This window comes from Abramis brama, assembly GCF_963993115.1.
Source record: "Abramis brama genome assembly, chromosome: 5".
Classification (NCBI taxonomy): domain Eukaryota; kingdom Metazoa; phylum Chordata; class Actinopteri; order Cypriniformes; family Leuciscidae; genus Abramis; species Abramis brama.
Window position 1 is genome coordinate 43,214,398 of NC_139967.1, and position 26,213 is coordinate 43,240,610.

Below are 26,213 nucleotides of genomic sequence, written 5' to 3' on the forward strand. Positions count from 1 at the left end.
CTAGTTTCAGTCTGATGCAGTTATCATTTTCACGTCCTGCACCACATTGTTTAAATAGCAAATGGATTTGCGCCCATTTGTGCGCCCATGGTCTGAAAACGAGGTGTGTTCTGGCGCATTGTTGGCGCGTTGCTATTTTGAGGACCAACTGAAACCTGGTCTAAGTCAATGGCACAATATTTTTTTTGTTATTTAATGCACACATTAGTACTGTGCGCCTATGGGTCCACAACGCACGTACACTCTGCTTATTAAACACACAAGGATGCACAGCAACACACAAACATGCCAAATATTTAAAATAAAAGGATTACAATGTAAAAGATTATTATTGTGTACATAAAGATATGATGGAATACGGCTTGTCCCGTAGATGGTCTGCTTGCGCACTTTTACCTCGCGCACGAGCAGATCCGTTTGCGCTCTGGAGACGCGTTCGGTCTTTCCACTATCAAATTCCGTCTTGTAAATAGCGAATCTGCCATGGTGCGAGCACAACTGGCATTTAAAGAAAATGGGAGATGAGACACTGATTGGTTTAACGCACGTAAATCCCAAAACACACCCATTACTCATTATGAGAATAGGGACATCCCTTTTAGACCATTTTTCCAGTCGTTAAACTAGCAAAAGTGGATTCGGACAAGCCCTAAGTGAACTTGCGCCGTGCGCTTTAGACCATGCGCTTAGATCGTTAAAATACGGCCCATAATCTCTGCTCCACAAGCATCAAGGAGAGTTACAAAAATGGTGTTCGTTTGTGTGAGAAAAAAATAAGCCAAATATGGTCAAATTATTTCATAAATGTAATTAAATATTAAACATTTAAAAAGCAATTTCGTTTCACCGTATAAGCTGTATAACTGTTGAGTTGTCATCTTTTTTGAACTTTTTCTCACTCACATACACATGTACACATTGATTTTACTGTTGCCTATATTTTTGTACATTCCTGTTCTTGCTTATTAATAAATGTTCACCTTTTGATAATTACTGTTGCCTGTGATGTTATTCTGTGTGTGATTTTAATTCCCTGGGTTTTTGACCCAGTGCTGGGTTGCCAAAAATGGCTGTTTTCCAGCAGGTTTCCATAACACTTCCCCCTTTGCCTGGTCGGGATCATTACACTTTTATATTTGACTCACCATATTATGGGATAGAAAAAAACTATTCTGTTATTCAAAAAGTCACTAATTTAAAATTTTGCTCTTTTATTGTAGAGCAAAGAAAAAAGAATGTTATTGATCAATTAATCAATGCTAATTGCATAGTTCACCCAAAAATGAATAAATGAAAGTTTAGAAAAGTACAAATCACATGTATTGAACACAAAACACTCCTTTCAATAAATCAGTCAGAATGCATGGATAGGATAGAAATATTGTGGAGAACAAGAAGAGGGGGAGCGAATGTTTTGGAGCCGTGCCACGGTCTCACATGAGAAGTGATGTTTATGAAGGTCTGTTACGGCACTAATGGGGGCTGTCTTTGATGAGACACTACAGGGGGAGAAAGTGAGAGAGCTGTCATGCAGGAACAGACACTTATAGTGATTGGTGTTGCTATTACCCCTCAGAACAGGAGATGAGCGAGGGGTAAAACACAGTGGAGGGCTGCTATGAACAGACGCTCGTACATGTTACTCTGCATGCGTGAAGTAATGACTAACCCATGCTGGTCAGGACACTTTAGTACTGCGTGAAGTACTTCACTAATGTGATGTTTTTCAGTGGCCTACTTAAGATGCATCCTGTTTCAGCTAATTTCTATAATTTGCCATGTGTTAAAGGGGTTATATCATTTTCAATCAAATCATCCTTGATCTGAGGAGAGGAGTTGCATAATTTTCCCCTGAAGCCACTGAGCATCTGTGTTTTCTCTAGCTCCAAGATACCATTCCAAACCATTGTCATTCTTTGGGGTTTCTAAGGCAAGACACCTTAATAGGGTAAAACTTTTAAACTAATAGATATCACCATAATTTCCAAGTCGATTAATCACAATACGGTAAGACAGACCGTTGTTTTCTGAAACGTTATGTCTAAATATGCAACTGAGGCATTATATATTCTAATATGCACTATTTGCATACGTCTTCAGAAATCTGAACATTGGATAAAGACATGTTCAGAATTTTTGTTTAATTTTGTTGACATAAGAGGTAGACTAAAGGTTTTTACAAAGGGTATTTATCACTTAATGAATACTATCAATAGCCATCAATTTTCACCATGTTTTTTAAAGTGATATATATGATATATGAATAAACTCCTCAGTGAAAACCTTCCGAATATAGATAGGAATAAAACTAAAGTTTGGTGTACAGTATGTAAGTGCTACTGAAATGTAGATTTATGGCTCTGTGCATAAGAGAAAACTCAATTTGAGAAAATGGCATTTAAAACAAGCTTTGTATTTGAAATGTACAGATGCAAACAGATAAAAAGTAATAAAACAAATATTTAAAATGTGTTTTTTTGGATGTTTTCTTTCCATTAGTCCAAAAAAGACATGTTATGGAAGCAAAATATCCCAAAATCTCAAAACTGACCAGTGCAGTTCCCCAGCAAATCGGCCTTTTTGAAAGTGTTCCTATCTGAACCCCAAATAGTGCATCAGTAGTTTTCTCCATTTGTACATTGGAACCTGAACTATAAAAAAATACTAAAACTCCAAACACTTTTTTTTTTTTTTTTTACTCTGAAGATTGCTCTGTGCCTCAAGGAAGAGGTGCATGCAATAGATGTCTGAATTCTTACAGGAAGGACAATAGGGAAACCGGGATTTATAGAGTTCCAACATGGGCAAAATCACTAAATGTTGGTTTAAATTTTTCACTCTGCCAAGAGTAGACTTGGTCAATTCTTGCAATTCTTTATCCTTTATAAGAGGATGTTTTCTATAGTTTTAATTTTAATAGATAAAACAAATAATTTGAGGTGAGTGCATGTGGGTTTATGTGGGTTTGAGCTTGATTGTGAGAAAATGAATGTGCATTGGAGCTTAATGTCCTTGAGGGCTGAAGGACTTTGTGTCTATATAAACTATATAAGTGAGAGTCAGAGCTCTAACACACCTCCCTCTTAATTGGCACTGCCCGCTTTGTCTCTTAAATACAGCTAAGCCAGATTTGGATCTGATCCACACACACACACGATTCACATATATGAGAAAATACCTCACCATGGTAACAAGACAGCTTCAACCTTGATCTTGATTTTTAGTCTGCATGTCTTGTAAATCAAGTGCAAATTCCATCAAATATAAAACCCTTCCAGAATAATAAACCTCATCTTTTTGTTACTGCTGCAGTCCTCATTCATTGACTCGATTCAACTTGATTCAAGTGAGGGTGACGTTGGTGACATTTGGGTCTTTGAAATGAATTTGACTGATGGATGAACCATTCCAGTTATTTCACATCATTTTCCACCCCTGAAAGAAACCACTCACCCACATGAAGTTTCTGTCATCATTTACACAGCCTTATGCCATATAAAATTTTATGACAAAGTAGAGGTTTTCCAGGTTTTTCGATCTGTACTTTAGTAAAATGAAAAAGGCAATGCAGTGATCAATGGCTGTCAAGCACTATAAATTTAGTATATACAGTATAACTTGTGCACAATATTCTTCTGCTATAAAGGTGTGTTCACACTTGACAAGTTTGGTTGGATTAAAACAAACCCTGGTGCGATTGCTCTGTTAGTGCGGTTCATTTGAATAAGTGTGAACATTGCCATCTGAACCCTGGTGTGCACCAAACAACCAAGCTGAACCCTGGTGCGCACCTTTTCAGGGGGTCACAGTCCACTTCCAAACAAATTCTGGTGCGGTTCAACTGAAAAGAAAGCAACATTGATCAAAGACATATAAATGAACCCAAAACAGGACATGTCACAAGATGCGACCCTAAAAAGGACTGAATGCTCAAGCATACCTGGTTCTTCTCATAGGAGCTACGTTTCTGTTACGTCTTGGTTGAAGCAGAGGAGGAAGCAGGATCCACTTGCAGTAGTCTTTTATTAAATAAACTCAAAACTTCACATGCACAAACTCAGTACTAAGACTCAGGAACAGAACAACCACCATGGTGCAACAATATACAAGAACTGACCAAGACTGAACTAAACACAGGGCTTAAATACACAGACAGACAAGCTAAACAAGATAACAAGGGGGCGTGGCTAAACAGAAACACCTGGGAAGACTAATCAACATAACGGGAGACAGCTAAACATGAAAAGACAGGGGAACACATGACAGACAATAACAAAACACAAAACCCACACCGTGACAGTTGCCCAATTACACCCTCTCTTTGTAGCAGATCTTCATTTGTGTTTGCAACAGAGCAATTCCTGCTGCTGTTTTGACTCAACTTATAGGCTCTTTGTAAGTTCTCAGCTGGTAAAAAATACCATCATATGGACGCACATACAACAAGCAGATTTAGCACAAAGCATTGCTTTGAATGTTTCGGTAAGTAATCAATTATACATTGCTGTCCAATCAGGTTTTGACCTTATCTCTATGCGTTTAATTCTGTATCTTTAGGTTTGTTGTTAAAAATGACAGTGTGAACGCCAAGCAAACCAGGACTAAATGTATCAATTTATTTTTTTATCAAGACCAAAAGAACTAAGAGAACCAAACAGAAGGTCTTCTGAAGCCGTACATTAGCATTTGCCAGCTTTAAGAACCACCCATTCCCGTAAAGCATTGAATTTATGTTATCAAATTGTAATCAAATGTTTCCCTGCATTCTCAAACATCTTGCATGTTTGTATACATTTGAAAATTTTACAATAAACACCAAATATATTGTATTTTATACTGTTCTTAGTGAGATGAGTGATTCATTCACTCATAAAAGAATGTAAGTATTTTTCCTTTTGTTCATTGCATTGAATGAAAGGTTGTAATGTTTTGGTTCAAGGCATTGAGTTTTATTTTATTTTTTGGATGAAATTGGAATTGGAAGTTTCTGCAGTTGTGGAAGTACAGAGTCTTACACGTAATTTCTTTCTCTGTGCCCCACAGAATTCACAGAGGGCAACATCCATTTTAAAATGGAAATTAGCATGCAAATGAATGTTTTGTGAGGTGCATCATGTGATGAATTTGACAGAATGTGTAGTTTCTTATAATCATTTTCTCTAGTTACTCAGAAATTGGTTTCCATCATAGCGTGACCTCTCTCCTTCGAAATGCACTTCCTCTGCAGTGCTTTTTACTGTTTGCTGTGTGTATAGAGCCAAATAATTAACATTTATTTAGGGAACTGGTTGGGGTTGCACCAGCCATTCATAATTTCTTACTTAAATTGGAACGTTAAGTCCACATTAGAGGGTTAGTAACTACTAACTAGTTTGTACCTAACTCTGTCCTTTATTCCGTTGCACCATTTGTTCTTAGGGCAGAACGTAGCTAGTAGGTCGTAAGCTCTCGGTAAAGTAATGCGTAGTCGCATAATATGACGTTTACCCTCAATATTCCAATAGCAGCCTTCAAATACATTACCAGAAGTTGTTGAAATGCTGTGAATTTCAGGTTATTCTTCATGGTGCAGCTGGAATCTGCTCTCTGAAAAAGGTTGCGCTGTAAGGAGCCATTTTTCTCGTAAATGAACAGCAGCTGGAAAGTTGGAAAGTATTGTGTATATATTGTGTGCATATGCTGTATGATGAAGTTTCAGAAGTACAATGTAGGACACTTTGTAATCGTGGATTTTAAATTGTAATGTCAGAACAGAAGCGTAATCTTTAATTAGTTGTGGCAAAAGCCAGACCAGAAATGTCAAACTAATTAAGGGGAATTGAATTCTGGGCAGTGTGTTGATACAGTAAGGTCTTTGAGGAATGCATGAAATTAGTCATATTTGCCAAAGCTGATTGTTCATGCGTGCACATGAAATAGTTTGCACTAAATATTGTACAAATAACATTGGCATGATTGGTGCATAACAAATGCAAAGCTGTTCCGCTAAAACAAAACGAGTAAGAATGCAAATGGTTAAGCTGTGTATTAACATTTCAATAGGTGAGGCCCAATGTTTGCATTATCAGCTCTTTTTTATTTTCTTCTTTTTTTGTCTAATTATATCTTTGAGTGCTTTAAAATGTATTTTTATACAGTAAATGAAAATATTACAAGTTAGGGAGTGATACAATGAGCACATTTACATGCACATCAATAAGCTGATATCTCACAAAAATAAGCTCATTGAAATAACCCATTGTCCTGGTGTACCTTCTAACCAATAACCGGTAGCGGAAGTTGTTCACAAGATTAATAAATCAGGTTATGTCGCGGATGGGTAGTGACGTCAAAACATAATCATTCGTGTATCTGACTGAGTATTCAATTTGTTATGTCAATTTGTATATTTTGGAAGTCATTTTTCACTCTATCTTCTTTTGTGTTCAACAGAAGAAAAGAAACTCACACAGGCTTGGAACAACATGAGGGAGATTAAATGATGACAGAATTTACATTTTTGGATGAACTATCCCTTTAAGAACGTGCATGTAAAACGCACATGAAGTGGCAAGTGGGATATACCTGAATCTGCCTCTCCTACATGATAATGGGCACATCATGTTTGAGTCCATTCTGTCATCATTTAATCTCCCTCAACCTGTATGACTTTCTCTCTTCTGTGGAACATAAAAGAAGAGATTGTGAGTGTTTTTATGTCCAAACAATAGAAGTAAATGGTAACCAAAACTATACCATTCGTCATCTTCTTTTGTGTTCTGCAGAAGAAAGAAAGTCATACAGGTTTCCATTTATGTCATAATTTCATAATTAAATGATGACAGAATTCTCATTTTTTGATGAACTATCCCTCTTTCAACATTAGAGAATGAAATATTTTGGCCATATTATCATCCATTAGATGAAAAATCGAAAGTTTGATCGCTTTGAAAAGTAGCAGTGCACTTGGCAAGTACCACTAATTAGTATTGACCTCAGGAAGTACTTTTCTGGTTCCTAGCCATACGTGCACTATATACATTAGGGATCAAATATGCATACTGCTTGTTTAACTTATGAGCATCATCAACATTCATGTCATAGACTGCCTATTTATGATTTTTCAAGGTACCATTTAGTTCTGGATCTGATCTGTTGCAGCCCTAATATGTCTCTATTAGTTGTAATGAAACACGGTAATGTTTGACAGCACAGTGGGCAAGAGCTCATTTCATCTAAAGGCTTCAAAGATGGCAAGATCAAGAGATGGCGCAGAGAAAACTAGACGTTTCTATGAATATATGAATGGCATTTAAAGGGGAATGAGTTCAGTTTGAAGGGAATATGTTTCTGCCGAGTGTCTGTGGCGTTCCACTTCTGTGTTATTAGATTTTTTTCACCTTTCTAGTGCAGGCATTTCATTATTGTAAAGGATGTTGTAATGTTGTCATCAACACAAAACAGTCATAATTACTACAAATGTTATCATTACCATTAGAAATACTGCGATACTTCATATATCATATGAATCTGCCATCCCGTCTCCGTTTGCGTTTGGTTCTCGCCGTTTATGTCTTCGCCATTAGGACCACAAGGAAAATGAAGTCACTATAGTTGGTGCATCTGTATAAATATTGTGGTTCTTGCCTAATACGCACTGCTGATGTGACAATGGCCCTAAGAACTACACTGTTTTGTGTATGTATATGTGTATTGCTATTGCAAGAGATCAGCTGATAGCTTTTTAACAGATATTTTGTTTACTATCTTGTTGATTTGGTCCACTAGGTTTGATACTGCAGTTCTGTGTGTGGAAACAGTATTTGAAAGCCCCAGTTGATCTAATGAAGAGGCATCACACTGTCAGAATGAAAACCTCAGTTTGAAATCTTGAATGCTTCTCACTGAAAAGCATCCACCTGTGACCCACCTTTACTGAAAGACTGCTTCTGTTTTCTGCAGGAGACCATCATGGTCATTCCTTTAAAGCCACCATAAAATTGAAAAATACTATTTTTTAATGAAATATTGCAGTATTTATTTTAAATGATTTATCCATGCACATTTTTTATTTATTTATGTGCCCTTGTGAGTTTTAATCAAAATAACTTCCCCTCCCTCTTGCAGCAAAATCTCTTCTCTTCTCTTTTCAATTCCTAATTGAAAAAATCAAGTCCTGCCCTACATGTTTTCTTGTTCAAGACAACACTTTACATAGCTTTACATTGTGTGTACGTTACAATACGGAAGAAAAGACTATGACAACTTCTGTTTAATGTCGATTTAAAAAAAAAAAACTTTCTATGATAACCATAGTTTCCGCAATGGAATTATTTTATTTATTTATACTACTCTTTATTTATTGCATGACTAGGACCATAGGGTGGTACTACAACTAAATGACCCTACAACTTTGATTAAAACATCAAAATATGAGAAAAATATTTTATGTTTTTTAATTTTTTTAAAATGACGGGAAGAACAAAACACTTAACTTGGTAAAATGATTTGCCGTTAAAAGGCTAACTACAGTTACAGTACAAAACAAAATGCATACAAAAACAAAAAGCTCACAGTAAAAAGCATACATTGACTACACATCAATTATTAATATTTCGTTTTTTTGCATGTGTTCATAATTTCTTTGAATGACAGCCTGGCCAAAAATGATGTCCGCACAATTTGGCATGTTTCATTGTGTTATCGCGAATAAACACTTAACTCCAAGCACAACTACGCAATATGCTTACAAAATCATTAACAATTTTTTTTAAAATATTTTAATAAAGGGTGAAGATGCCAGTTTTCCTTGGCTGGACATCACTTTTGGCCACAACTGTATGTGTATTATTTTTGTATATTTATATTTTATGTGTATGTACATTTTATATGTTTATATTATTTGGTTGATCACTCAGCCTATTTGTATATATGTTGTTTTATGTTGTTTGCACCAGAATTTCCCCCACCTCCAAAACTGCAATTTAACTATGGCTATTTGTCTAGGATAACACTTTGTTAAATGATATGATCTTTTGAAATTATTTAGATTTTCAGATGTAAGGCAAAAAGTCTGGTTTAACAGAAACATCTAAGCTTTAAGATACAGTTATTACCCAAATCTATATGTGCACAGATCAATAATGCATGATGTCAGAGTGTGTTGCCTCATATGCTTATATGGATTACATCAGAGTTAGATCAATTGCCTGATTTTGATATGCACCCTCCATGTTTTTCTTTTAGGGATTGTACAGCAAGCTCTTTAAGTACTGAGTCTTGTGCCATAGTCTTATACATGCCAACACCTGCTGCCTGCTCTAACAAACAAACAAACAAAAAGCCTGTGAGAAAGATTTATTTTACACATCTCTTAACTGGGATGGCCTTTGTGTTTGTTTTTTTGACCAGGCATGTGTAGGGCTGATGAAGTGTTTGGTTTATTAAGAGTGGTAGATTAGAGTGTCAGTACTCGCTGTTTCACTAAATTGATCCCACTGAGTAAACACTTAGGGAAAATTGATTGATTTCACACCTTATATTTCTACCTGAACAACTCATGTGTGGATGTGTTAGTGTGTTTAATTTTTTTTTTCCTTCTATGACTCATTAGTTCACTCAAATTTTTTTGTCATCATTCGCTCATGTTGTGCCAAACCCATATGATTTTCTTTATAAAATGAATATGATATTATAAACTGTTATATTTATTTATAACTTGCTTTCAGCCTTTGTTTTGACTATCTCAAATCCCCAAAATTAAGAGTCCTTTATGAAGGAGAAAAAAAGGAATAGGAATGCTTCAAAGATTGTAAATTACTATAACATCCTAATGTATCAAATAGTATATAGTATAAGCAAAAAAGTTAAATAAAAAAAAAAACTGACTATTATTATGAAATAATATTATTTTATTATTTCATATGTGAGGCTTTACACGGTTAGCCATATTTTGTTTTTGTCCAATGTTTAGTGCAGTTTGGATTTAAAATCTATGGTTTTACCATGACCTATTAACGGGATAGTTCATCCTGAAAGGAAAATTAAGTAATAATTTACTCACCCTGGTGTTGTTCTAATGCCATATGCCCTTCTTTCTTTTATGGGCCACAAAAGGAGATTATCATTTTTTTTTTAAGTTCAGTTCGCGCTTGTCCATATAGCAGAGAATAGTCTGTTCACTAGAAATCCCCAAAAAGTATCTGTGTATTTTCTTCACCGAGTCAAATATCCCCGGACCGGAATTCTGTTTGTCTGATGACAGTCAGAATGACAATTGACGGATGTGAACACGATAACTTCTTGTTATGACGAACACAACGGATATATTCACCTCAGAGAAGAAGATACATGGGTTGTATTTCATGTCACGTTTTTTATTTAATCTTGATTTCTTACAACTTGTGTGCTTTTTCTGGGTGAGACGGAATAAACTGCGGCGCAGAGAAGACCAACGGCTAAGTTCAAGAATTTTGTTAAATAAAACATTACATTTCGGTTTGTTGTTCACCAAACCAAACAATAGTCTGCTAAATGATTAAATGTAAATGTAAATATATATATATATATATATAGCACTTGTCCCATGGGATCATTCTGTGATAGTTTTGCATCTAAGCAAAACTTTTGCGTTTTTTTAAAAAGCTTGATGCTGGTTTCTATTCACTGCCATTATATGGATGAGCGCGAGATTTTTTTTCTTCTAAAATTGCTACTTTTGTGGTCCATAAAAGAAAAAAGTTCTAATATGTACCATTTAGGTACTAATGTACACTTTTAGTACAAATATGTACAGTACCTTTAAGGTACTAATATACACACTTTAGGTACAAATGTGTACCTTTTGAAAGGGTACAGCCTCAGTGACAGCTTTTGTACCTTTTGTATCTCTTTAAAACTGTTCTAGATTAACTAATTTATTGCAAACAGAATCAAATCAAGCCCCAGAAACAGTCTGAACTCCTCTAAAAGCAGCAGTATCTGTAAGTGTTGTGCATTGTGTGTGTTTCAGACGAGTGCGGTGCTGTGTTCAGGTGGATGTGCTCTGTTGGCGGTCAGCTCCCTGTTGGCCATCATCACCATCTTCCTGCCCGGTGGAGCCTGGGAGAGGAGGATCTGCACATTGGCAGGATACATGCAGATGGCTGCAGGTTAGTGTCCGGCTTACTATCTGACCTCTGATCAGCTCTTAAACGCCAACCCTTAGAGGAACCATGTTGAGTAGCATTACATGACTGATCCTAGTCAGTTAAACCCTAATCCGAGCTTGAGACGGGACCCCAATAGACCATCTGAGGTAGGCCTGTACTGCACACAGAATTGGCGAGAGCTTACCAAAATCTATGCAAGACTTGTAAAACCCCAACATATCTCTTTCCCACACTTCGCTTTGAAGAATGGCTTGACTTTTCCCTTTGATACACACACAACAGCAGAGATCTTCAGAAAGGAGCAGAGACCTTCCTTCTCTCACCTCCCGCTCAAATATCATGTGATACACTCTGGAGCTCTGCTAACTGCTTTGGGCGTAACATCTGAATTCTGTTGTGTTCACATTTGAAGTGTATTGTTCATTTTTTGGCAGAGCAGGGGAGGAATGATACAATTTGATATGCCGTGATATGAAGCACTTTAAGCTGAATTTAGGTGCTGTTTCATATTAGAAATGCAAAGATTCATGTTTCACCTTCATTAAATTGCATGAAGGAGTTTATTCAAACACTATTTGCAATCCAGATCCCTTCTGGGGAAAATAACAGGTTAAGCTGGTTTCTGCAATATGGTTGCTGGTCCAAGGTGGTCTGCCAGTTCAAACCAACCTATCTAAAGGCTGTGACACATCAAGCCAAAGTTGGGCCAGTGTTCTACAGTTCTACACGGTCAGCACAACAAGCACCCTGTTGCTGGCTTTTTGTCCAGTTGAGCATGTTGAATTGTTGTTGGGCAGTAAATGAGAGAAATCTTTCTGGTGTGCGTTTTCCATACAACAACGTCACTCGCTGCTCAACTACCGTAGTACGATGCATCGTTGAAGAAATCAACTAGCTAGTCATTACTGTTTCCCGAAACCGTATTGCCGCATATTTGTCGTTCAACCACATTGGTTAATGATGTTATGCAGGTGGTGGAGTAATAACTTCTTTTAATGAATCTGTTTGATATTGAATTAATACTAGATGTCTTGCTGTAAATTATGGACATGGTATTTGAGGGCTAATTCTCTTTTTTTCTCAGTTATTTTGCTTTACTTCCAGATTCAATCATAGGCTCGTTCTTATGTACTACTAGAGCATGTACGCACATGCACACTCTTCAAAAACGGTGCTTTAAATCTCTTGACAAACTAAAAGACAGAAATTACATCTGTATGTATTCGAAATAAAAGATGTAGATTGTACTGAATGTCAGCTTGCTTATTTTGCTCAAGATAAGGATTTATTATGTCCATGTCATTTAAACAAGAAACACTATGCGTCCTACCACACCTCAAAAGTTTAATTTAGTGAACCAGTGCACGAGAAAAAAGAGAAAATGGTAAAAGCAAGCAAAGAATGAAGTGAAGATTGCACACAATGTTGAGCATTCCAAGATGCAAATATTTACGTAACAACATGGCTGTCTGGAATGAAGAAAGTAAAGACCAACTGACCAACATGATTGATTCATATTTAAAATGGTATGCAAGCTCTTTGTTTTGTTCAATATCCACAATCCGAGTTTTGGTTTCCCTTTTTGGATGACTAATACAGACAGCTGCCACCTGCTGATATAGACAGTTATTTCCTCTCATGCAGGCACACAATGTCTGTGCTTGTTGGCCATTGGCTGTTGTCTTTGCAGTGTGTTCAAGTGTAACTTTTTGGCCGCGAACGCAGGCGACGTGAGACGACAACAAAGTCAGCTTTCGTCTGCAATAGTTCTTTGATGTCGGTTTGGTGTGTCATGGGCTTAAAATAATCTACCTGGCTGACTTCAACCCTACCAGCTGGTAGTCCAGCCAGTCAACTAATCTGGACCAGCTTGGACCAACTATTAACTATATATTCGTTTGGATCAGCTAGAAACCATCAGAAGCAAGATTTTGCAGGGTTGGCTTGCAAAAATGTGAATGTAATTAATGATTTTGGTTGCCAATTCACACTGGGTTCAACACGTTTGCTGGGTTTTGTTGGATCGGTGTGTTACCTCTGTCGGTGTCTGTTGGCTTGGGTCAGGGTTTGTTTTCACCCAACTGACTGAACACGTTCAATCAGTGTTTGTTGGTGTCTGTTGGGGCAGTGTGTATATGTAATTTTTCATAAAATTCTAAATCCAACGGCAGACTTGTTTGTTGGTGTTTGTTGGCCTTTGTCGGTGTTTGGTGTTTTTAGCCCCCAACGGCTCCTTCCAGGCAGCGAGGGGATGGGTAGGTTTAAGGTTGAGGTTAGGGTTAGCTGCCTGGAAGGAGCCATTGGGGGCTAAAAACACCATTGAGCGCGTTTGTCTGTGTGGTATGAATTGGCCTTTATACACACACCCTCCACCATGATTATGCAGATATTTTCTGAACATGGAGAATTTTCAGACTAAACAGCCCATCCATCTAAACACACTTTGTTGCAGTGCACATCAGTCACAAAAGCTAAATTATTAAATAAAGAAAGAAGTGTTTGCTCTCAACACAGGTTGCTAGGCAACAACCACTGGCTGAATGCTGTGATGGCACGATGAGGGCACTCGAAGATTTACTGGCCACAGTAAAAAGACAATTACATCCCTTTAACACAGGTCAGTGGTTCAGGGGTGGCCACATGCCTCGTGCTGCGCTGGCCTTCATTCAACAGGCGAATACAGTGACAGTGACATGACGTGAAGGCCAAGTATGGTAACCCATACTCAGAATTTGTCCTCTGGATTTAACCCATCCAAGTTAGTACACACACATAGGCGTAGTGAGTAGTAAACACACACACCCAGAGCAGTGGGCAGCCATTTTGCTGTGGCGCCTGGGGAGTGATTGGGGTTTTGGAGTCTTGCTCAAGGGCACCTCAGTCATTTCCTGCAGGTATTGAGAATCGAACCCACTACCTTCTGGTTACCAGTCTGACTTTTATAGTTTTATATACTTATATATACACTTTTATATACTTCTTTATACTTAACAACACCATACTGTATCTACTTGCACAAAAGCAATGACAAGCACTCATGCTAAATAAATATGTTTATATGCAAGATACATGTATATTGGGAGCACTGATTTCCAATTTGTCCTTGATATTTTTGAGGCCTTGGAAGGTTTTATTGGATGTGGGAATACTGTATATTTAAATGCTTGTTTTAATTAAGCCTTTGGGCTCTACATTGATCATTACAGAGAAACTTTAAATAATTTTAAAATAAGTGCCTCGCACTGATTTATTTCCCTGTTCTAATTAGAAAGTAATGATATTTCCATAAAACTACTGTAATAATGGAGAATGTAAAAGGGCACAGGCTATAATGGACTGCATTGGTATTCTCTAAGCATTGACTGAAGCATCTTTTCAAGGGTAAGACACTAAATTAACCTCATCTCAGATAGATGCCTTCATCCAAACAAACATGCCGTGTTCTTAACAACAAGAGGCTTTCAGCAAGTTTTCGTTCTAAAATGTTTGCCGAATAACCTTTTTGAAGAAAGTTTTCTGCTGTAGTGGGAGAAAGTTTAGAAATGAATAAGCCTCTGAAGTTTGTGCATGTTTGCTTGAAGTCGAAAAACATATAGTTGATGATTTTTAATATTTCATGTGCTGTTTTGCTCAATGAAAAGCGTTCTCTCATCATTGCTTTTAAAGTAGCAGTTATTTTCCGTCAGTCAGACTGTCAAACTGAAATAAACTACAGTATAAAACAGATGTAATTTGACTATAATGCTCCAGCTCAGTGATTCCCATCCAGGGGTCTGTGTACCTCAGGAGGGGGTTTTGAATTCACCGTTAGGTCTTTTTCAGGAAACGTTTCTCTACAATGGCCCCCTTAACTGTTAAAACTTATGAAAGACAAACAAGCTCAGCTGTCTTATTATAGGGAGCTACTTCATGAATCTTTTTTCATGGACAGTATAATAATGCCAATGAAGACCATAGGCTGGCATTATGCAAATTTGTTACAAACCTACGTACGTTCACGCAGAAGAAAGACTGGAATTACTGACGACTCATTTCAGGCATTTCATAATCGGTTGTTTCTTTTGAGAGACAGACAATAAGGCTATGTTTACACGGAAACGATCTGAAGAGAAAACGCAAAAGTGGCATTGCATTATCACTTTTTATTCTGCGTTTAGACGAGCGTTATGGGGGGGAAATCTGCGTGCATATGGTGACGCAAAAGTGTGTGAAATTCAATGTTTTTTACCCTTTAGACGAGAACGCGATGGTGGAGCGTTTTTAACATTTCCACTCTGGAGGGTGGTTTCACTTTTTTGCGTTTTTAAGCCCCAAAAACGCTGTCGCCGTCTAAACGAAAGGCACATCTGATAAAATATTTTTACGTTTTCACCCGCGAGCGTTCTCGTGTAAACAGGGCCTAAGACAATTTGCCTTGCATTTTGATCTTTGAAACTTTGCAAGCCTTTTACATTCACAAACAGCAATATTAAACTGTTATTGTTATAAAGTGGTTTGACATCAGTTTTAAGAAGCGGCATGAGTGCTTTGTTTATGCAAAAAAAAAAAAGTACTTTACCACTTTATTTGCAAAATATTAATCTTAAATGAATGTCTCACATTAACACGCATGCATCATGGTACTCTCGTGAATGCAGGTTGGAGATTAATATTTTGTAAATAAAATAGTGGTTATGTTTTTTTTTTTTTTTTTTCGCAAACAAAGCACTCGCGTCGCTTCATTAAAATTGAGGTTAATCCACTGGAGTCACATGGATTACTTTAATGATGTCTTCACTACCTTTCTGGGGCTTGAAAGTGGTAGATGTGTAGCTGTTAGTGGAGGGACAGAAAGCTCTCAGATTTCATCAAAAAGATCTTAATTTGTGTTCTGAAGTCTTACAGGTTTGGAATGACATTAGGGTGAGTAATTAATGACATAATTTTCACTTTTGAGTGAATTAACCCTTTAATGAACCAGATAGTGTTTTGTAATAATACATTTTTAAAGATAGATTTTTTTCAATTTATTTTTTCAGTCATGACTTGGCCTTCATAGACTTGAAACTTAACTTGGACTCTTTATAAATAACTTATAAACATGTCTTCTCTGTTGATCAAGATTTATTATTGGTTGTCTACTGATGTATCAGATTGTCTTTCCTCTGTGCCTGTGTTTCCTGAATCCAGATTAATTATTGTAAATCACACTACACCTGCCCTGTATGAAATCCTTCTTGCACTGATGCAATATAAACCATCTCATAAACATTGGAGAGTCTGCCGCTTTGTCTACATTATGTCCCGCACAAGGGTAAGAAAAACAACTCCGTCTGGTTTGCAAACTCAATGTAATTTTAGAGCAGTGCACATAATAAGAAATTTTACATTCTGGTGTGTTCACTTTTTTCCCCCCTGTGTCTTTATAAACGGGTTATTGTATAGCTAAAATATGGATGCGAAGATCACAGGAGAGAGTGTTTGTTTGGTGATGTGAAATGAGGGAACGAAAGCATAATGGCCCTGTGAAAACAATGAAGGTATTATGCAGAGGAAATGATAGCAGAGCTGCATTTAATTTAATGATGGCAACTTCACAGTTATTCACAACAAACAAGAGCCTCTTTTGGCACTTGATGACTCGTGTGTGTGTGAGTGTGTGTGTGTGTGTGTGTGTGTGTGTGTGTGTGTGTGTGTGGCCTGGTAAACCCTACGTTATGGGGATAAAATGTCCCCATAAGGATGGCAATATCTGAAATAGTGTAAGGGAATAGAATATACAGTTTGTACATTAAAAAAATCATTATGTCTATGGAAAGTCCCCATAAAACATGAAAACACAACGTGTGTGTGTGTGTGCGTGTGTGATTGTTAGCATTATGACATATACATGATGCTTGAAGAAGTAATTTGCTTTGAAACAAACTTGAGTAAACAATGTAAGAGTGAGTGGAGAGAATATTGAATCAGTCAGTGACCTTTCTCTCACTCTTTTGTTGAGAGTCCCTGATAAATGTATGCCCTTCTTCAATGCCGAACTTGTAAGACATCTGAGAGAATTCGCCTTGACTCAAAACTGAAAAGGTAAAAAGAAACGATAAATGATGTAAGATGTTTACAGGAATGTCTTGATGGAAATATTGAGTTGCGTGATCTGCTTTCCTCAGGATGTTATTTTTAGTTGAGCCGTTTTATGGATGTCCGTCTCCTGTGTGAAATGAAATAGACGGCCACAGAACACAGTGTCCAGTGAGTGTCAACCAGGGATGGATGGTCTGTCTGTGTGTTTATGTGTGTGTGTGTGTGTGTGTGTGTGTGTGCCTACTTAACCAAATTTTGACAAACTTGTACCCAAAAGTGAGCTAAATCCGACAAAATGTCAAAATGTGTTAGGTTATAGTGTTTATACCCAGCTGTATGAAACAATAGAAGTCTATGGAATATTTACCATTTAGCTAGCCAAGTAAATGGGTGTGTATGTGTGTGTACTTACTTAACTATATTTGGGGGACAAATTTGTACCCAGAAGTGACCAAAATCTGACAAAATCTCCAAAAACCTCACTTTAGAGACGTCCTCATTTGTAAATATGGTATAAAAATAAAGTAATTATTTTATTTTTTTTATGTAAAAATGCAGAAAGTTTTCTGTGATGGGTAGGTTTAGGCCGGGGTAGGGTTAGTGTAAGGGGATAGAATATACAGTTTGTACAGAATAAAAACCATTATGTCTATGTAAAGTCCCCATTTACAGTAGATACAGTAGCTAAGTAGACGTGTGTGTGTGTGTGTGTGTGTGCTCTTCTGGGTGAGGGTGCGTATGAACCGGACACATTACAGCTTAGACCTATTTGCAGCTTCTCCAAACATATAGAGACTGAGAGAAAGAGACTAGATACGGAGATAGAGACTTCCAGCTCACTTTGAAAGATTCATTTTAAATGGAAAAGTATGGCAATCTCTTTCCCTCGTTCATTTGACAGGGTTTTTGTTTCTGTGCTGGACTAAAGATGCCAATACTGTATTTCTACCTTCATCTCAAGAATTAAACATGTGAACTTTAATGATTTCACACTTAGCCTAACCCTACCCAAGTCATTTTTTTGGTCACTACATTGTTTGTATACAGTATTTTGCCTTATTTTGTAGGTTTAATGAACTAACTATAATTCAAAATTGTGTAAAAAAAAGTAGGGATGCACCAATATTTCAAGTGTGGCGATAATGATAATTAGTCAAATAAGCTAATAATAATTTTCATGTTATGGTCAATAACTGAAAAATGGCTGATATTGAGAAAGTATTCAAACCCCTTCATTTTTTCCCCGATTTTTTTATTTTGCTGCCTTATGTTAAACTACTTTAAATAAAAACATTAATCTACACTCCATAATGACAAAGCAAAAAACAGATCTGTGACAATTTTGCTAATTTATTCAAAAGGAAAAACTGGTTACGTGGTTAAAGTACTTTTACAGCCTCAAGTCTTTTTGGGCATGATGTGATAAGCTTTGCACAGCTGCTTTTGGCGATTTTTTTTTTTTTTTTTTTTTTTTTTTTTTTTCTGCCATTCTTCTCCTCATCCTCTCAAGCTCTGTCAGGTTGGATCGTGACCGTCGCTGGACAGCCATTTTCAGGTTTCTCCAGAGATGTTCGATTGGGTTCAAGCCCAGGCTCTGGCTGGGCCACTCAAGGACATTCACAGAGTTGTCCATAAGCCACACTTGCATTGTCTTAGCTGTGTGCTTTGGGTCATTGTCCTGTTGGAAGGCGAACCTTCTGCCTAGTCCGAGGTTCAGAATGTTCTGGTCTAGATTTTCATTAAGGCTAACGCTATATTTTGTTGCGTTGAGCTTTCCTTCAACTCTGACAAGTCCCCCAGTCCCTGCCACTGAAAAACCTCCCCGCAGCATGATGCTGCTACACCTACACTTTACTGTTGGGATATTGTGCAGGTGATGAGCAGTGCCTGATTTCCTCCATACATGATGCTTGGATCTGAGGTTCATCAGACCAGAGGATATTGTTTCTCACAGTCTGAGAGAGTCCTTTAGGTGCTTTTTTGCAAGTGGGTTTTCATGCATCTTCAATGAGGAGGGACTTGAGTCTGGCCACTTTGCCATAAATCCCAGATTGGTGGAGTGTTGCAGTGATGTTTGTCCTTCTGTAAGTGTCTCCCATCTCCATATATGATCATGGAGCTCAACCAGAGTGACCATCAGCTTCTTGGTCACCACTCTAACCAAGTCCCTTCTCCATTGATTGCTCAGTTTGACTCTAGGAAGAGTCCTGGCTGTTCCAAACTTCTTCCATTAAGGATTATGGAGGCTACATGCTTCTGTGAACCTTCAATACAGCAGAATTTTTGTAGTCTTACTCAGATCTGTGTCTTCACACAATATCTCTGAACACTACAGTTCCTTTGACCTCATGGCTTGTTTTTTGCTCTGATTTACATTTTCAGATTTTATTGAGAGGTGTGTGCCTTTCCAAATCATACAGTACCCATTCAATTGAATTTGCCACAGGTTAACTCCACTCAAAGTGTAGTAACATCTACAAGCGAAATTGGACTGCTTCTGAGCTATATTTCAAGTGTTTCAGAAAAGGGTATGAATACTTATGCAATGTATTTATTTCAGTTTTTTTATTTTTAATACATTTACAAAGTTATCACAAATATGTTTTTTTTTTTTGTGCTTTGTATGGCACAAAAATGTATGGAGTTTAGATTAATGCGGAAAAAAATAATATTAATTTAAAGTAGATGAACATAAGGCAGTAACATAAGATGTGAAAAAAAAATGAAGGGGTTTGAATACTTTCTCAAAACACTGTATCTGATATAGACCAATACCGGTATCTGATATGGTACTGATATGGTATTGTCCATCCCTGTAAAATAGTAATAATAAAGAATGTTTTGACTGCTAGTGTAATCGTTTATTCATCTGAACTAGACATATCCTCAGACAACAGAGAAATGAAATGGAAAACATTTAATGGACTGGTTGTTTAGCACTGTAAATGATATCTACAGTATGATACTATTCGGTCACGTCCTCTCCGTCGAGTGTACAGGCGTGCTGTGATCTGTAGAGTCTCCTGGGATGTATTTAGCTGGAGATGGAAGTGCATTGATGTCAGGCAAAATGTTCAAAATCTCTTTTCAGATTGGGCTGGTTGCCCTGACAATCCGATGCCGGTGGTACTAGGGAAAACCTTTCCATCCGTTCCCTCTTTCGCAGCAGACAGCTGCAGTAAAGCTCATGTGTTTTCAACGTTAAAATAATCCTGCCTAAAGAAATACTTCACTCATATTGGGGTACACAACATGAAGGAGATGCTTTTAAAAAACATAGCTGCATTGTTTTTATTCATAATCATAAACATCACAGTGGATTAAACCTCTTTGCTATAACTGTGGACATTAACTGTAATCCTGTTCTATTAACATGAGTGACCCACAGTTTGCAGTCTGGCACATGTCTGTTATGGGAGACGGTGGACTGATATGATTTGGCATATTACTGGAGAATATTTCTCTCTCACAGTGTGAGTTGCTCTTCCCACTCTTTTACCCCACTTCAGTTGGCCTTTCTCTTTTGATTCATCTCTCTTGGAAAAAAGTAAAAAGAGACTGATCTTTCTGCCTCTGATCTCACCCCATTGCTCTGAAAAGAGTGTAGTTACTCTGAGGAGACTGTGGCCCACGGTGTCAGCTCTCCCCAGGGCCAACAGAAACGCACCGATACATGAACATACGACCAGTTCAGACTTTCATCAACATCACTGCTGGACTGAAGTTGGTGCTTAAGGGCTGATTTGATTTTATTCTACGTACAGAAGTTGTTTTCACGCAAACACAGCAGTTAAATACCAGTTTATATCAATCAAACCTTCCTACTGTAAGTGTCATCCAGTCAGACATCAGTGACCTCACAGTCGAAAGACTCCAGGCTGATTGGCGGAGATGAAGCTTCTTTGAATATCTCAGACAAAGGTAATGAGGGCCATGGGATATTCGTAATGAGACGGAGTAGATATTCATTGATTTTGCTCCCGCTGTGGGTGGTGGAGCTCACACACAGAGGAGAAAAGTAAGAGTGTGTGAATGTGTGCGAGAGAGAGAGAATGTGTGTGACAAGGTCCATTGGGGCTTTTGCACCAGAGGAACATTTTTATAGTTCCTATTACTGTTGTCACGATACTGGAATTTCTAACTTTGATACGATACCTTGAAAAATATTGATATTCGATACCGTTTTCGATACCACGAGGAAACTGCCATATACCTCTAGGTGTTATTTTACTTATATAGTGCATATTTATACATTACTGCATATTTATACATGTATACACTATATTACTGTGCACACTGCCTAAAAAATAGGCTACACAAAGTTGGAATCAAAATAAAAACTAATGCTAAAAGTTTATTGTCGGGAAAAAAGCCTGTTGTTTAATAGGCATTGCTCGAAAATGAAGCCTTTTAGCGCCACTCACTGGTCGTTTAATTTCCAAACTACTGCCATTCGTGCATCAATTAATGTAATAAAATGTTGGCACATTCACGGTTATCTGTTTCAGAGAAAACGCCTCGGTTACGACTGTAACCTCGGTTCCCTGAAGAGGGAACGAGCGTTGCGTCGAGATTGACGCTATGGGGAACGCCTTGCGTGATGATGTCTTGAAGCACATGTAAAATCAGTCCAATGGTGTGGCGGAACGTCAGAGGCGGGTGACGTCACGTACCAGGAAACTATAAAGCCTGCCCGAAAACAGAAAGCGAAAGCTTCGTAAAGTCTGAAGTAGTCGCTGACAGGCATGAAGGAGATATGGCAAGGTGACGCAGCGCTCGTTCCCTCTTCAGGGAACCGAGGTTACAGTCGTAACCGAGGCGTTCCCTTTCAAGGGAACTCGCGTTGCGTCGAGATTGACGCTATGGGGAGCGTCTTATACCAACGCCACCATAGCTGCAAATGTCTGTCCTGTGTGAAATCGAGTGAGCAGCACTAGGATGACAAAACCTGAGACCCTGGTGTAGAGTCCAGGTCCAACGAGTAAAATCTGACGAAGGTGTGCGGTGAGGACCAGCCTGCCGCATCACAAACATCTTGAATGGAAACTCCTGATATAAGGGCCTTGGAGGCCGCCATACTCCTTGTAGAGTGAGACCGGACAGCCAAAGGAGAAGGCTGTCCGGCCGCCTCATAAGCAAGTGAAATGGCCTCAACCACCCACTTGCTCATTCTTTGCTTAGATACAGGGGACCCCTTATTTGGGGGCCCGAAACACACAAATAATTGATCAGTTTTACGGCTCAGGGCAGCTCTGTGGACATAAGCATCTAACGCCCGAACAGGGCAGAGCAAATTATTTCTTTCCTGGTCCGCATTCTGAAAGGGAGGAGGACAGAAGGCCTGCAGAATAATAGGTCTAGCCACATTAGTGGGAACCTTGGGGATATAACCTGGCCTAGGATGGAGAAATGCTTTGACCATACCAGGTGCAAACTCTAAGCATGAGGGAGCAACCGACAATGCCTGTAAATCCCCTATTCTCTTGAGAGAAGAAATAGCGAGGAGAAAAAGAGCTTTCAGTGTCAGAAATTTGACCGGAACATCCTCTATAGGCTCGAAAGGGGCCAGGGAAAGGCCTTGGAGAGCAACAGCCAAATCCCAAGAGGGCACCCTGGAACGTGCTGCAGGCCTCAGCCTCAAAGTGCCACGAAGGAAACGAGATACCAGAGGGTCCTTCCCCACAGACATTCCACCCAAAGGAATGTGGTAAGCACCTATGGCCGCCACATAAACCTTTAAGGTGGACGGGGTTAGACCTGCAGTGAACCGCTTCTGCAGGAACTCCAGCACTGTACCAACTGGGCAGTTAACTGGGTCCAACCGACGGTCACTACACCAGGAAGTGAAAACTCTCCACTTCAGGGCATGAAGTTTCCTCGTGGAGGGAACTCTGGAATGTAGAATGGTCTCTACGACCTCAGTCGAGAGACCTGACTCTATGAGCTGGGCCCCCTCGGTCACGTCTGTACCATAGCATCCAGTCCCAGAGGAGCTGGATGCGTGAGGGAGAACCAAAGTGGACAGTGAGACGTCTCTCGAGACGCAAACAGATCCACTTGTGCTCGGCCAAACACCCTCCATATCTGCTCCACCACCTCGGGGTGGAGCCTCCATTCCCCTGGCTTCAGCCTCCTGGTCCCCAGGAATGTAAGCTGCTCTGAGCGACAACAGCTTGTCCAGGGACCACAAGAGGATATGGCGTGCCAACTTGCATAATGGGCGTGAGCGCAAACCCCCTTGATGATTTATGTAGGCGACTACCGATGTGTTGTCTGTGTGAACTAAAACATGGTGTCCCCTGAGATCTGTGAGAAAATGCTTGAGAGCTAGAAATACAGCCAACATCTCCAGGCGGTTGATGTGCCATGATAGATGATGGTCTCTCCACAGACCCTGAGTTGAACGACCCTGTAGGATCGCTCCCCAACCCGTGAGGGAAGCATCCGTCGTTAGCATCTTGCGACGACAAGGAGCTCCCAACACGGGACCTTGGGACAGGAACCAAGGTTTCTTCCACATAGCCAGGGCACGTAAGGAGCACCGCGTGACCTTGATTTTGCGAAACGGGTTGCCCCTCGGGGAAAACCCCTTGGTCCTGAGCCACCACTGCAGGGGCCTCATGTGCAGTAGTCCAAAAGGTATCACGTTGGAAGCTGCTGCCATAAGGCCCAACAGTCTCTGAAACTGTTTGACAGTGAGTGACTGGCCTAGCTTTATACTCTTTACAGCTGCAAGGATGGACTCTATGCGTGGTGGAGACAGGCGCACCTGCATCGACACTGAATCCCAAACTACACCCAGAAAAGTGGTCCTCTGAAGTGGAGTGAGCACACTCTTCTTGGCGTTTAGCCGTAACCCCAACTCCTCCATATGTGCGAGAACGACATCTCGATGCCGAACCGCCATCTGATGCGACTGAGCTAGAATCAACCAATCGTCGATGTAATTCATGATGCGAATACCCTGAAGGCGCAGGGGCGCCAGAGCTGCATCCACGCATTTGGTGAAAGTGCGGGGTGATAAAGCTAGACCGAATAGAAGAACTCGATATTGGTAAGCTTTGCCCCCGAAAGCAAACCTTAGGGACTTCCTGTGATAAGGACGGATGGAAACATGGAAATATGCGTCTTTGAGATCTATCGTGACAAACCAGTCCTCGGACCTGATCTGTGGCACGATCTGTCTCAGTGTTAACATTTTGAACTTGAGCTGCATAACTGACTCGTTTAGAACTCGAAGATCCAGAATGGGACGCAATCCCCCATCCTTTTTTGGAACTATGAAGTACCGACTGTAAAACCCGGCTTCCCTGCTGGAGGGAGGTACATATTCTATGGCCCCTTTCTCTAACAGAGTGTTCACTTCCTGTTCCATAACCAGAACCTGCTCGGGGGCCACCACTGTGGATAGGACCCCCATAAACCGAGGTGGGCGAGACCCAAACTGTATTTGATACCCTTTTTCTACGGTCTGCAGGACCCAACGAGAAACATTTGGCAGTAGCTTCCATGCTGTCAAAGATTCTACTAGAGGTACCAGTCTCACGAGACTGGTTTCTGGATTTTGTTGTTGTTGAATAGTCGGTTCGTCGCCCTGTAACGGCGCACCGGCAGGGAACGACTGAACGGACTGCTCTAATACCCTCCTCAGAGGGGGCGGGCATCTCGAGGCCACAACGTCTTCGGGTGGTCCTTGAGATATGTGCTCGCCGGAGACCGCTGCGCCCTGAAACACCAGAGGTGGCAGGGTTGGCAGAACGGTCCCCTGAGGGCACCGAAGAGAGACGGGCACCGTAAAAATAGGTGTTGACCGCTCTACTTCAGGGGGGACTACCCTCATTTTCCTGAGCCCTCGAGCGTCAGGATTTCTTCCCCGCAGCCTTCTTGGCGATAATAATGGTCCGCAGATCCGTTCTACCCCTCGAAGGCTGCTGGGTTTGAGAGCGCCCTCCGTGTCCCCGTGATTTTTGTGGGGGAGCACGGGAGGAAACGCTTTGTTTCTGAGTGGCACGATGTGATGCATGTGAGCTCATTCTGGATGTGTGAGGCTGCTCCCGCTCAGCAGCCTCTTGATAAGAGCGGCGGGGAAGGAGTTTTTGAAGGGCAGCTGCCTGCTTAGATGCTTCTTGAAATTTCTCAACAGCAGAATTGACAGCATTACCAAAGAGACCTGACGTAGAAACAGGCGAATCCAAAAGAATATTCTTTTCCTTCTCTTTGATGTTACTGAGGTTGAGCCACAGATGCCTCTCAGCGGCCACCAGGGCTGCCATAGACCGCCCGATGGATTTAGCGGTCTCCTTGGTGGCCCTGAGAGACAAATCTGTGGCTCTACGAAGTTCACAAACAACCTCAGGACCAATCTACCGCCCTCATCTAGATCGCTCAATAATTCAGCTTGATAGGCTTGCAAAAGTGACATGGTGTGAAGACACGCTGCAGCCTGACCAGAAGCGGAATAAGCCTTGCCCACCAGAGAGGATGTCACTCTGACGGGCTTAGTGGGCAGAGCTGGAGCCTTTAGGGAAGATGCCGTCGCTGGAGAGAGATAATTTGCGAGTGTCTCCTCCACCTTCGGCATTTCCCCATAACCATACTCTTTATAATTAGAAATGGAAGAGTAATTGGATGTTTGTGCAGTGTACACTCTGTATGAAACCGGTTTCTCCCACGATCTCCACACCTCGGTGTGGAGATCGGGGAAAAACGGCAGGCTCTTGCGCTGAGGCTGTGATCTAGTAGGCACAACGAACGTCCTGCCTATCAGCTGGCCACTCAATACATAATCTCTCAACTGCTCTAGTCACCACCTCTAAGAGCTCTTCAAATGCGTGAGACTGAGGTGGTGAATCCTCAGACTCAGCATCAATACTGACAACATCCAGCTCCTCAGAACTGGATAGTTGCAATATTGGTGCCTCTATCGGGGCGGAAGGAACCGCAACGCGTGCTTCCGAACCCTGAGAAGAGGCACTGGATCTATCAGGTGAAGGCTGAGATAGGGCTGGGCCCGTCTCAAACCCC

At 39.9% G+C, this 26,213-nt stretch overlaps 1 protein-coding gene across 1 annotated transcript in view; it reads left to right on the forward strand.

Moving 5' to 3' along the window:
• Positions 1-26,213, forward strand: part of lhfpl7 (LHFPL tetraspan subfamily member 7) — a 151,590-nt gene that overhangs the window by 35,365 nt on the left and 90,012 nt on the right. The window contains exon 2 of the mRNA XM_084114178.1: positions 10,991-11,129. Coding sequence (XP_083970304.1) covers positions 10,991-11,129 — 139 coding nt within the window. The remainder of the gene's footprint in view (positions 1-10,990; positions 11,130-26,213) is intronic.